Source organism: Toxorhynchites rutilus, chromosome 3, assembly GCF_029784135.1.
Source record: "Toxorhynchites rutilus septentrionalis strain SRP chromosome 3, ASM2978413v1, whole genome shotgun sequence".
In the NCBI taxonomy this organism is placed as follows: Eukaryota; Metazoa; Arthropoda; class Insecta; order Diptera; family Culicidae; genus Toxorhynchites; species Toxorhynchites rutilus.
Window position 1 is genome coordinate 159,909,816 of NC_073746.1, and position 14,577 is coordinate 159,924,392.

The window sequence follows — 14,577 nt, forward strand, 5'->3', positions numbered from 1 at the left end:
ATTCAATTATTTATCTCATGAAAAATGAAATGTTATTCGTTATGATAGATGCGTAGATATATTTCCTATCAATTGATGCAAAAACATTTGCGATCTATTGAGAAATGCTCGAGTTATAAGCGTTCCAAATCTTGCATTTTTCCTACTTGTTCAGTGCCTAGATTTCCATTTCACCCCCTATATCTTCCGGTTAGACGTAGTCCTACGTCAAAAAAATACCGCAGGACTTTTTTGACAGCCTAATGTTAGATGAGAATAATGGAGTTTGACTCATTACACATTACACATTACACAGTAGTTAGTTGGTGACATTGGTGAATACAAATGAAAATATGGATATGAAAAGACGGGTGGGTAATGTCGGGGACATAACCGGAGAGACGTAGGACTACACCAAGGGGTGTCCATTATTCGAATATCATGGAGCACAGATCCCAGAATGAGCAGCTTTTCATGTACAAAATGTACAGAACATGTACAGAAAAAAATCAAAGGATAAAATAAAACCTCAGCACTCAGCAAACACTCAAACGTTTAGATTCAAATACAAAAAAATCAAAATTTGTCGTGCAAATGTCGTGCGGTGCAAATGTTGTAGGAGTTATTGTTCAGCCGGCAACGAACACACAGTTGATGGCAAGGATATCGTAATAAGAATTTACCGTAATAGGAATTTACCGTCTGGTATCGTGATATAATTGGGCTTTGCACTCCTCATAAATAACTGTGTTTTACTAGTCAAGTCCTTCATTTGATACCATTTGATACCGCCATTTTGTGGTGGCGGCCATTTTGGATTTGCATATTTCATAAATAACTGTGTTCTACTAGTCAATCCCTTTCATTTGATACTCATATTGATGGGGCTTTGAGAAAATGTATAATCCGCCATTTTGTAGCGGGCGCCATCTTGGACTTTCAAGATCATGAAATACGCAGTTTTATAATGACTGCAGAGATGAATGTGTGTTCCAAATTTCAGATCAACTGGTCAACAGGAAAGAGGTCAAATTTCAATTATCCCTTTCCCGTACAACATCGAGTCTCACTCGTTGGTATATGAATAACATAGAGCGCTAGAACGCTCAGCAGGCTAGTGAAATCACTCTATGTGTGACGTATTAAATAATACGTTAAGGGGTAAGGGGCGCCATAGACAAACATGTTACATACAAACATACAAATATGTCACAGCCAAATAAAACCGTTTAAAAAGTCCAGCATTCTATCAAATCGAGCGAGATCAGCCACTCATTCACCCGGCGCGACGCTTCCACCGCTTTTAACACACTTCGATAGGCTCTCCTGCTCCACATCCAATTGAAACTCCTGTCTCTCACTCTTGTGGTATCGCATCTCATACATCCCCGGCAAATGCAGCGATATCTCTTTTGCTGACAATCAATTTCAATATATCGTCCATCTTGCTTGTCGTCCGGTGATAGAATGTGGCCAAGCCCCACCATCGCTCACTTTATATAGCCATAAAGTTAGTAATAGTTATTTATAATCTCTTTTTTGTCTCCCTCCTTCACCTTGTCCATACGTTTCGTTCGTACCCGTGGTTGCTTGTAATGAATAGATGTTTGCTGCGGGAGCGCAGACAAAATGTATGGGAAAGTAGGGAATTCTTCCTTCCAATTTTTCGTCATTTTGAACTTTTTATGAGCTGAAAAACCGTAATGTGTAGCATATAAACAATTGCTGAGGATATTTCCTATCAATGTGCGTATTTGGAACCAAAATCCATTCATTAATTGAGGAGGTTTTAGCGTTCAAAAACTGAACACTTTTTCACATCGAAATATTGAAATAGGCCCCTATATTGAAAGGTTAGACGTAGTCCTACGTCAAAATATGAATATGAAATCATTATCTATTCTTGGGTATAAAACTACGTTTTTTCAGTAATGGCATTAAATCAATGAACAAGTCACGTTTTTCATGAAAAAGTTTTAACGTTAATAAATATTTTAGAACGGATTTAGAACAGAACGGATTTTGATGGTTATTATGGTTCCTTAGCCCATAAATGATTTAAATTAACGAAAATTGAAGAATACACATTTTCCTATCGTGTCCCCGTGATCGAGTATGCATCAAAGAATTACAATATTTCAATATCACTACTAATCTTACGCTCGTCTGATCGGTCGCTCGAAATGCAAATGCAACAATCGTTCTGCGGACGATGTAGACAGAGGAAATATTGCAATATAAGTTCCGTCGTATTCTATTTATTAAGTATAAACAAACCATTCGCGATTTCTTATTACAATCTTCACAATTCATCAGTAATCTAAGTAACGACTAGACGTCAGCGAAATTTTTGAAATGATCTTTCTCAAGGCCTATTGTTTAGTTTAATTTTTCCAAATTGGTCTTTATAAAGCCTAGAGGCGAATGAACTTATTAATTTTAAATCCTCTATAATTCAAAATATCATCATCATTATCATTTATTATAGTTTTTCATCACATTATATTTGAATCTATACTGGGGTGTAAGTTGAATTTTTTTTAAAACGAGAGCGTTACGTTAGGGGCGCAAATTTTTGAGCGTCAATACCTCTTTGTCGGTTGAACAAAGCGTAAATGTCAATCACTTCATTCGAAAGACACAATGTCTACGAGTAATGCTGATTACTTATTGTTATGATAGCTTTTTTGTTTGTTTGCCTATTATGTTATAATTCAAATGTAATTCTCATATAAAATGATAGTGAAATCGAGGGGATATTCTAAAGAATCAATTGTGATATTAATTTTATAGTTATATCACCAGGGCATTAAGCATTTCAAGATATTATTACAAAGTGTCCGAAATAAGAAGCTGTCCGAAAAATGATAGGTTGGGCGTTTAGATAACGCCTAACATTTCACAGTTGTCCAATTATTTATCTCATGAAAAATAACATTTTATTCATTGTGATACATGCGTAGAAATATTTCCTTTCAATTGATGCAAACATATTTCCGATCTATTGAGAAATGTTCGAGTTATCAACATTCGAAATCTTTCATTTTTCCTGCATGTTCTGTGTTCAGGTTTTCATTTCACCCCCATATATTTCGGTTAGACGTAGTCCCACGTTAAAAGTTGCTGTTATGCGGCTCGCACACCGGATCAATAAACAACTAGCAATTAGCAACATGCAATGAGCAATGTCATCGCCAATGGGTTTTTCCATTACATTTTTGTTGACCTCGCACAACGGTGCAATACGAGATCGCTGTCGCCTATTTATTTCTCAACATAGTCTGCTTTTTGCTCGATACACTTGACCCAGCGATGCTCCAAATTCTCTAATCCATCTGAAAAATACGTTTTCTCGAGGTCTGCAAAGTAAGCCTCCGTGGCGGTGATGACTTCCTCACTCAACACAAATTTCTGCCCGGCGAGTGACTTTTTTAAGTTTGGAAACAAAAAAAAGGTCGCACGGGGCCAAATCTTGAGAATACGGTGGATGGGGCAGCGGTTAGTAGTGTAATTCGACCATTTTTCTAAAATCCGCGGACATGCCTGCTTCCACACACGTTCAAAACAAAACTACGGGTCCGATTCGGCTGAAATTTTGACAGTAGCGGTTTACGAGAATATACTACAAGATAAGTAACCTCGCTTGCGATGCTGACAATATCGGGCGATGAGGCTAAGTACTTATCGGACCGCCCTCGTATATCGCTAGTAACACGACGTGTCTTGTCGCTAACAATTTATCGCCCATAATTTGGCAAGTTCCGTTCATCAAGCAGATTGTTTGCATAATGTCAGGCGTTTTCATTGCTTTGGTATACGAAGTACAATACAATATGTTGCCTATTGCATATTGCGTAATGCTGCTTGCTAGTTGCTAATTGCTCCGGTGTGCGAGCCGCCTTAGGAAAACCTTCTCCCTGTAGTAGTGCCCTTTTTAAACGGTTTTATTTAGCTTGCCCTGTAATTTGTATGTTTGTAGGTTTGTATGTTTGTAACATGTTTGTCTGTAGCGCTTTACAACATCAATAGAAATTTGAACCCCTTCCTGTTGACCGATTGATCCGAAATTTGGAACACACCTTCATCTCTGCAGTCATTGTAAAACTGCGTATTTCATGATTTCAAAAATCCAAGATGGTGGCCGCTACAAAATGGCGGATTACATATTTTCTCATAACGCCAACACCATCAATATGGGAATCAAATGAAAGGGCTTGACTAATAGAACACAGTTATTCATGAGGAATGCGAATCCAAAATGGCCACCATTACAAAATGGCGGATTACATATTTTATTACACCCCCCCATCAATATGGGTATCAAATAAAAGGACTTGAATAGTAGAACACAGTTATACATGAGAAATGCAAATACAAAATGGCCGCCACAACAAAATGGCGATATGTTTATTTTTTTCAAAACTCAAACAATATGGGTATCAAATGGAAGGGCTTGACTAGTAGAGCACAGTTATTCATGAGGAATGCAAATCCAAAATGGCCACCACAACAAAATGGCGGATTACATATTTGCTCAAAACAAACAGCATCAAAATGGGTATCAAGTAGATCACAGCTATTTAGGAAAATTGAAATGCAAGATGGCCGCTGTAACAAAGTAGCCAATTACTTTTTTAAACGGTTCCATTCATCTTGATCTGTTTGTATGTCTGTAGGGTTGTCCCACATTAAAAAAAATTGCCCCCGTTCCTTTTGATTTATTGATCTGAAATTTGGAACAAACCTTTATCTCTGCTGTCATTTTAATACTGTGTATTCCATTATCTTGATAAATCCAATTTGGCCGCCGATAAAAAATGGCTGAACGGCTTGACTTGAAGAACACACTACATTATGAACAACATAAATTCAAAAAGGTGTATGTATTTTTTTGTAATGCCCTCAATATTGGTATCGAATGAAATGATTTGACTAATAGAATACAGTACATCATCAAAATATTCCGAAGAAAATTAGGTAAGAAATAAAGATAAAGAAAAGGATGAATGGTTTTATTGTGAGTGTTGAACTTGAGTTTGTCATTACATAATTTTTTTAAGAATTTAAAAAAATACATTTTTGAGAAAAATAAATTTTAATTTAAAAAAAAAATTTTGACTAGAATTTTGTAGGTATTATATTTTTTGAGTTATATTTTTTTGTAAAAAATAAAAAAAGGCGCTTTTCAAAAGGAAGTCTAAAATTTTTTGAAGATTTCGAGTGAGCAAAGTTGATCAAATGTTTTCACTCCAACGTGATCAATGTTTCTACACAACGTATCACTGCTGTCTGAGATGCTACCGCCAACCCATAAGACGAGTTGGCATGAAATTCGTCATATTGTACCTACCTCTTCACGCATCTCCTGTACGTGAATATGGTAGCCTCGAATGATGCCGTTTCGATTTTTCTCCTTTGGTGGCTTCCAGGATACATGAATCGTGGTGGAGTTCATTGGACTGGCTTTCACATCCTGTGGATCTCCAGGCACTGTATTTTGGAATATATATTTTTTCGTGTTGTGGTTGTGTTCAGGGATTGTGGAGAGGAGGGATGGGGAGATAAAGACAGAGATTAGTAACAGTTGGATATCATACGTACGGTAGTAACATCAAAAACATAACTTGAAAATAAATGTAAACAATAAAACCTACACTATCCTACAGTATTCGATGCTTCGATTTTTGGTTAGTTGAAAAAAAATTCGCCCCCACAAAGAGTATTTGTTTTATTACTTCCACATTAGAAGAATTCGCTTACATCAAAACAATAATTTTAATTCATTTTTCCACAATGATTCCTTTCGTCAATTCTATGTCAATTTTCTCCCGCTTTCGGACTTCTTAGTTTCATTAGTTTGTGCTTGAATCGTGGAACAACCAAGGTAATTTCGGGTAACACCTTTATTTTATTGAAAATGTTTCTTTGAACTGAAACGATAGAATAGCAATTGTAGAAATGCTTGGCTCACCAAACTATAATCGCTCTTCAAGTACACACCCGACAACATCTGCTGCAATTGGAAGGCACTTTTTCCAAATTGCGATTTGTTTCGCCGGATCAGAGGTGCATTCTGGTTGCGAAAATCACCTGCTTTCCCAGGGGTAATTCCGGCAAATGACGCCATTCGGTTTTACGTGGGAGAGAACAGACTAATAATAACATCATTTGGGGCAGAACACAGGCGCTGCGAACACTAAACACCGGCCATAATCGTGTGAGCTTTTCCACAGAATATGGCACTGTAATGTGTGTTGGTTGTACGGAATGGATTGCCGGGTACGGGTTTTCCCGTGGTTCTAGCACGATCGTGTGAATGGCTACCTTCACTTTGTTGGATTGCAGCAAGAGCGCAGCCAATCGTTGTTTTTCAAACCAATTTCGCTGTAGAAAAAATAGGCTAAGTTTCTGGTTATCCGATTACCCAATGCTCTGTGTGTACATTTGGTGAATAGAAACCGTCAAAGATTCACATTGATTAGCTTGTGCTCTAATGAGTAGAATTGATTGAGCTCATTCGCAACCCTTTTGAATTTGATTGGAAGAGAATATTTGCGCCATCGGTTCTGATGAAAAGAAAAAAAAAATGGTTTTGTGATTCCGATTGCAATATAATAGGTTGTATATGAAGTTTAAAAGATTGATAAAAGATGCGGGATTAATTCTTGTTGAGGTATAGCAATTTTCCATCAGAGATAATGCTTTCGATTTGCACACGTTGATTGAAGATGAAGTGCTACAGTGACCCGTAACGCAATAACAGTCGATTTAGTAGAATTTTAACCTTTAACCCTTTGTATGAACGTGGAAACTAGGCAAGCTATCGACTCAAACATAGAACATAATCCTGCACGAGGAACAACACAAATTTACCTTTTATAAAAAAATAAACTATTGAAACAGTTAAAAAAAAGGTGGCAATATAGTTGCCACTGTCCGTTAACCCAAAAAATACTGTTTGCCGCTGCCTTGTAATTCGGTTATGCAAAAATTAAAACAATATTTCTAGTGCAGCGAAAAAAATATTATTTCATATAGAAAAAATATAAAATTAGAATTTTTCATCAAAAACACCATTTATTTTATTGAAAAGACGGCATGATCTTACAAAGTAGATCTTAAAAACAACGCTTACAGTGAAATACTTATCAACTAGTTGCATTTTGAACGAATTTAAATAGAATTTTCTGTTGGCGCTCAGAAAACGCGGTTTTTCTACATAATGACTCCCAAATTAAAATCGTACATTTTTAGCAGCCCAAAAAAAAATTCGAGCATTACCAGATATCTTAAAAGGTTTGGTTAAGCAAAATATTGAAATAATATCCCAAGTTTGGCGAAAAATAAGTTTTTGTGGGTGGTAATATAGTTGCCGTATGAAGGGTTAAATAATCATAATGGATACTTAAAAATATATCCCGAAGAATTTTCAAATATTCGTTGATATTTGTGTTTTTGACGTACATTGATGGGCGCAAAAAAATCCATCCCCATTTGAAATCAAAGTATTCCAATACTAAAAGTTTTTTTTTAACTTTTCGGTATTCCAATCAACACTACGTTTCTTCATCGATGTTCCCCTCGGTTTCGACAGGTTGTTGTTTACATCTGACACAAACATATTTTTTGTAGCAGTCAACTTTTCGTGCGTAGTGACGTGTTTTTGACGCTGAGGAAGCTTCCGGAAAATGTGTGAAAAGCAAATCTCAACACAGATCCGAAATTTGATTATGTATGACTTTCAGTGTAAGGAGTTTCAACGAAACATTGCTGAGAAGTATGGGGTGAGCCGTGGTGCGGTCCAGCTGGTGATTCGGGAGCATCAGATGCTCGGCAGCGTGGACGATCGACCGGGAAGAGGACCGAAACGTAAGCCTGATGCATGAACGGACACGCTAATCATCCGGGAAGTAAACAACGACCACGAACGATCATTCAGGCAATCAAGAAAAGTTGGATCTGGACCTTTCGAATAGTACCATCCGACGACGCTTCGTGGAACGGGTCCTGGAGAGCTACATCGGCAAAAAGCGATCGATGATAAGCAACAACAACGAAAAAAAACAACTTTAGTTTGCGAGGGGCCATGTCAAAAAGCCGATGATTTTTTGGAAGCGCGTTATTTGGTCGGATGAGTTCAAGTTCGATCTATTTAAAAAGAAAAGGGGATTTCGAATGTGGCGAAACCGCCTATGAAGAACGATGGTGGAAGTATCGTTCTGTGGGGTTGTTTCTCGTGGGTAGGGGTGGGAAACTTAGCGCAGGTCAGCGCTTTTATGACTGCCGATGGATATATCGACATTTTTTGCGACAACCTGGAAGAATCCATGCTGAAAATGGGGCTGGATGATAACTACACTTTCCAGCAAGATAATGACATACCTCGAAGAAAACAGCAATATCCAATCCAATTGAGAATTTATGGACGATTTTGGACAACAATGTGGACAAAACTGACGTGACCAACAAGCAAAACTATCTTGCTGCGTTGAAGAAAGCTAGGGTCGAACTGGACCCGCAACACCTCCGAAATCTCGTGGAAAGTATGCCAAAACGTTGTCAGTTGGGGATCATATCGACTATTAATTATTTGTTTTAATTTTATTTTTCAAATAAACCATGAAGTGCATTTTTTTCATGTAATACCCTATAAGTACTCATTTAGGAACAATAGTAATTTTTTGTTTTTCTAAAAAATAAATTAACGGTACTGAGTTGGAAAATGGTCTACTAATTACCTACTTTTACGTAGTATTGACTGGAATATCAAAAAGTTTGAACAAACTTTTAACATTGGAACAGTTTGATTACAAATGAGGGTGGATTTTATTGCGCCCATCAGTGTATCAACTTTGAATAATACATCGTGTGTCAACACTGCTTAAGGGGGTATTCTAGTGTAGAGACACGATGATTTTTTAGAGGATCATGCGATAGAGAGATGCATACAGATTGTATCCATATAAATTCGACATGAATCGGTTCAGTAGAACTTGATATATCGTGTACGTTATTATATTATAATCTGAGACATTCTCCTGGCACAGGGTTCCCGAAGGCACATCAAATCGTATAATTTAGCATATTCTAAGTCGTATATCAAGCGGCATCGAAATTCAATCATATATAATGTCGATTGCAGCATGCATCGTGTTTATTTAAAATCGTAAAAAAAATCGAAAAACCTAATTTTTTATCACTACAGATTAAGTCGTAATTTGGCATAACGATCATCGGTGTTATGATATGCACTATTTTAAAATTGAACTTATCGACATCATATATGCATCTGATGTCCGAGAGTCACATGAACGTATAATTTTAACTAATGTAGCGAAAAATCGCGTAACATGCTGTGGAATGTCATTCAGCAGTAAATTAAATATTAGATCGTAATTTAGGACACATTACATCACATTATGAATTTGACGCATTAAGATTGTTGATTTTTATTGAAAGACGGATCTATGAAACAAGGTACGGTCGTTTGTCACTAAGTCGGTTAAGGAAACGATATGTGAAGACAGTACGAAAGAAAGCGTTTATCTGAAGCGTGAAAAAGAGATCACAAGCGTTCGAAATTCTTAATTCTCTCTATAACGCATGCTTTGAAAAAATGGACAATTTTACCAATTTTTTATGCGCTCACCTTTACACCTGGTGATGAGACTACTTGTGCATGATCAATCTTAGTAACTCATGAGTTTTCGAACAAAATTTGACAGCACTATCAGATAAAGTGCGAAAGTTATGGCAAAAACAGTAAAGCAACAGTGTCCCATGTTTAGTGCATACTGGGAGCTTCGTCCTTTTGCGAAGAAAGTGGACATCGTCAAGCACTTTGAGTCCGCCGGATACGGACGTTTCGGTATCTATAATGTCCATACACTTCTGGAGATGAATGAGAGCATTGAACGGAAGCATGGTTCCAGTCGTCCGACGGTTCTACCCGATCGTAAACTGCAGGCGAAGCTAAAGCAGAAGATGGAGGGAAAGGTGACTATATCGAGATGGACATCATCATGTGGAAACGTAAGTCAAGACTGGTCGTGTTGGAACAGCAACCTGTGACCCAGAGACAAAGGCTGCAAGTGATGTAGAATGAAAATTTTCCGGCGAAGCGAGACAACGAGACGAATTTTACGCTGGATGGCAACGACTGGCAGGGAACCAGTTACTTTAAGTCTTCCACCAAGGAGGTAAGTTCCGACATGAAGTACATCTTCCACATCAAGTGTCCATAGAAGGTTCTTCTGTGGCTAATTATCACCGAAAAGGGGATGGATGTCGAAGCCGGTCTTCTTACTTCCGGGACATGCGGTGAACGGGGAGATCTACAGCGCAAAGTGCCTGTCGGAAGTTGCCTCCTTCATCTAAAAACATCATCTGGACGAGGATGTGGTCAATCCTGGTATCCGCCCACTACGCGAAGAAGTCGCTGGAGGATATGAACCGCTTGAAGATAAATGTTGTTCGGAAGCCCATCAACCCTCTGAACGTCCCCCAGCTGCGTCCCATCGAGAATTAATGGGCAAACCTGAAGCGGAGAGGCTACTCCAGCAATTTCGTGGCGAAAATGGAGGAGGAACTAAAATATAAATAAAGCTAAAAATGAATTGAAAAACATGCTAAGAAGTATGTTTTCAACAGCAATGGCGAATGTTCCAAGCAACTGCCGAAAGGCCGACTGACAGGGTGTCGAAATATTTTTGTAACATGGTCAATAAAATTATGTTTTATGGTAATTTTTTCCCATTAAATCAACTTTTGTAGATTTTTTACCGCCATCTGAAAATTGTCTAGTGTCGTCACTGCTAATCATACAAAAAATGTCAATGTCAGTATTCGAAGGATATTATAAAAAATATAGATCAGTATTTGAAAGTATTGTATTGCAAAGAAATTTTGATATACAGAATGGGAATCGCATTCGACGAAAATCGTTCTCACCGATTCATTAAAATAAAGTTGACGCTCACAAAGAAATAATCGATTGTTTTTAATTTATAGAGTTTATTCATAAGTGAAACCAATAGAATATATTATTTTGAAATAAATCCATTTATTCGGAAATTTACCTTGCATTTCCCAAACTTCTAAAATCAATTCAAATCAAATCAGATCCAGTATGATAAAGTTTGGGAGAGCTTTAAAGAGAAAGGAATATTCTGCAGGATTTAATCTAATTGTGATTGATTAGCGGATAAAACCGCGTATTTCTGTTTGATAGCTAATAACATCGACAATAATATTTAACATGGCACCGACAATATGGTTCGCTTCATGTCGCGAGTACATTGTTGCGATTATGAGAGTAACAAAGAAAAATATCACTCTTACCATAATCTTGCCATTTACTTTGCAAGGAAGTCACGAAGAAAATGACAAATATCACTAACAGGTCATGTAATTAAATTCCTTACTGTGACATTTATTTTCTTCGCATCGTCCAAAAGCATATTTCATTAGCAGAAGTGATCATTAAAATATACATCGCCATCTTTTCTATTACTTGTTCTATTATAATTTATTGCGCTCTAGCTTCGCCTCTTCTCCCCGACGCGCCCTTTCTTGTGTGTGTGTGGAAAAATTTCGTTGCAGCAAATTGTGATTAAAATTGCGTCACGTGTTAATTTTAGTGGGTGATAAAAAGAGGAAATATGTGCTTTTCGAAGGCAACAACGATCATTTTATTACTGTACCAAGAAAATAATGGGCCGACCGTTTCCCCTTATTGGGAGCTAGTCAACCATGATCATTTTTGTTCCATTCAATTTCCAAAGTTTCTTCGGAGGTTAGAGAAAACAAGTCGTGTTTTTCTGCAAAACTGAGTCATATCATCATGTTGCTGACTGTTCAAAATTAAAACTACGATGTACGATAGGTCTCATTCGACATTTGATTTTTTTTCAAAAATATATAATATAAAATTAGAATATCGAATGCTTTTTCATTCATCAGTTTCACAACTGCGACCAAACTGCTGCGTGATAAGAAACGGGATAAACAAGAACAGACAAAAATTTCCTCGATTTGTTTGCTTGAAAATACAGGAAAAAAACGGAGTAATAGAGATAGACTATATTGCCATATGCAATTTTGACTCTAGAGATATTTTTGTTGGAAAAGATAAATATGTACGCCAATTCTGTGTAAGTTATTAATCTAAGAAAAAAATACAGTTTGTATTAATATTATTCGAGGTTCGAAGGGTTTCCGACTTCATGATCCAAATCGTATTTTTCCAAATGAGAAAACAAACAACTAATATACGTAAGAAAGGGAATCGAGCAAGCGTGTGACTTAGTTGGGCTTCCTATATTTACTAATAAGGAATGGCTTTGTATCTGCTTTGCATCATATCTTTGTGAATTTGATCGTGTAAAAACAAACACCTCATGTTCCTTTTTTTAATTCAGTTACTGTTGCTGACTTCCCAAACTGTAGAAGACTTATCCTTCGAGAGTGAAGTATGGAACGAAACATCACTTCATGCAAATCGTTCTTTATGGTTGAAACCCATCTTCGAGAGACTTTCGGTTAATTCGAGTAAAGAATGAAATGTTATGCGAGTTTGATAGCTCTCTGTGTGACCCGCGACTTTCCTTTCCAGGTAGTACAGCTTGAATACTCCAAGCTATTCCGAAGCCAGCAATGAAAAACCCGAAGAAGTGGAGAATCTACCCAATTTATCGTTGATGGTGTCACTTTTAACGGGGAACAGGTCATTGGTGTAATTCATCGAATCAGTTAATTAAAATCCATATTCTATAGTCGATCGGCAATTATCGTTACGTCTCGTTTAACTACGCGCCATTCAAGTCAAACTGGCTGTGTCGTTCGGGACGCCTTGCTGTTCATTACAAAACATCAAAGGAGCAAAGTTTTCTCGGACAATTTGCGCGAACGTTAAGTGAGGGGAGGCTGAGGAGGAGGAGTAGGCGCGAGAGATGATAATAGGTGGTTGATTTTAATTTTCATATTACGAAGTAGCACAAAAGTTTGATACTAACGGCTTCCTGTAAACGAATTTAGATGAGCCTAATGAACAACTATTACGCTTCGCAGATTGCTTACTCTCTAGAAAACAAAAAGGTGAGGAATTGGATGTTGGTACGAATCGTGCGTTTCGTTTACTTGATAATAACCATGGAAACCGCAGAATTGAGGATGATTTCAGTGAGCATTTCCATACCAATAATTGCTTAAAATGTAATTGGGAAGCTCGTCCGAAGTACCAAGACCACGTCCATCTCCGTCAATATCGTCGAAAACAATTTACGTTTGAGCAGGACAATATCGCTTTTCATACACTCAAGAAAACCTAACGGTGGATCAATGACCAGAGAATAGATTAGTTGGAATGGTGATGTGTAACACATGCTTTAAAAAGTGGATTGATTTTAGCGATTTTCCATGCGATTGCCGTGCCATCTGGTGATGAATCCACCTATGCACCACTAATCGTAGAAACCCTGTTGTGTACAGAAAAAAGACGTACAAAAAAAAAGTTCGTACTGCCAACTCCACTCCCTTCTGAAGAAAGACAAGAGCGTCGAATGAAAGCCTAGTACCGGCCGCCCAATGGTGCTGCGCGACTGAAAGTGCGGCAGAAGATGAAGAGGAAGACCGAGAGCAATGTGGCCTCATCGTTCCGCACCTTGGGCCGGGAGGCCGGAGCATCTGACCAAACGGCGAAGAAGTACTAAAGTGGACATTTTTATGAGGAATTGTCAGTCGAGACCGGCCGTATCTGAGCAACATGCAATCACCCAGAAGGAGGTGCTACTGAAAAACATCTTTCCGGCGAAGCGCGACATCGTGGTCATAATGAATGACGAGACCTACCTAATGCTGGACGGCGATGACTGACAGGGGACCGGGTACTTTACGTCCCCTACCCCGGAAGTAACCGATGACGACGAATATGTCTCCCACGCCAAGTCCCCGAAGAAGGTCCTCTTGTGGCTGACGATAAGTGAGAATGGAATGGCCATGTCACTGTTCTTTCCTATTGTGCTTGCGGTGAATGGGGATATAAAGATTTTACTGGAAAAACAATGCAACACTTTCTTTTGTGTATAACTTTTTTTGCATGGGTAGAAATTGGTGACCCAGCGGTGAGCTGGCAGTGGAAGAAAAGCGAAGACGACCGACCCCGTGAAGGCAAATAAGCTGTGGGATTCTTAAAGCGCAATCCGAGCCTTTCGGTTCGGGATGTGACCAAGAAAATCAATTCTTGCGTCTGGTCCGTCCAGTAGACCGGATAGCGGGATGACATCATGGCTTCAAGGCTGATTTACCAAGAAGTTCTTGGTGTGGGAGTCGATCTGTGGGTGCGGCAAATTCAGCAAGCCGTATTTAACGATCAGCACCGTCAACGACCAAATATATAAAGAAGAATCCAGAAGGTGATACTCTGTTGTTCCGAATTTGGCATCGTGCCTTTACGCGAAACCGGCGATGGAGTGGAACGAAGCAAACGATGTTGTTTTCGTACCGACACAAATCCGCCAACCTCGTCAGAATTTTGTCCAATAAAAAATTTCTGGGTGATTACGAAGGGCAAGCTCCGGAAAACAAGGAAGGTCTTCAAAA

The 14,577-nt window shown here is 38.2% G+C and overlaps 1 protein-coding gene across 9 annotated transcripts in view; it reads right to left on the reverse strand.

Moving 5' to 3' along the window:
* Nucleotides 1–14,577, reverse strand: part of LOC129777669 (tyrosine-protein phosphatase Lar) — a 403,848-nt gene that overhangs the window by 21,630 nt on the left and 367,641 nt on the right. For all 9 annotated transcript variants that reach the window (XM_055784076.1, XM_055784077.1, XM_055784079.1 and 6 more), the window contains one exon: nt 5,330–5,469. In XM_055784076.1, the coding sequence (XP_055640051.1) occupies nt 5,330–5,469 (140 nt within the window). The remainder of the gene's footprint in view (nt 1–5,329; nt 5,470–14,577) is intronic.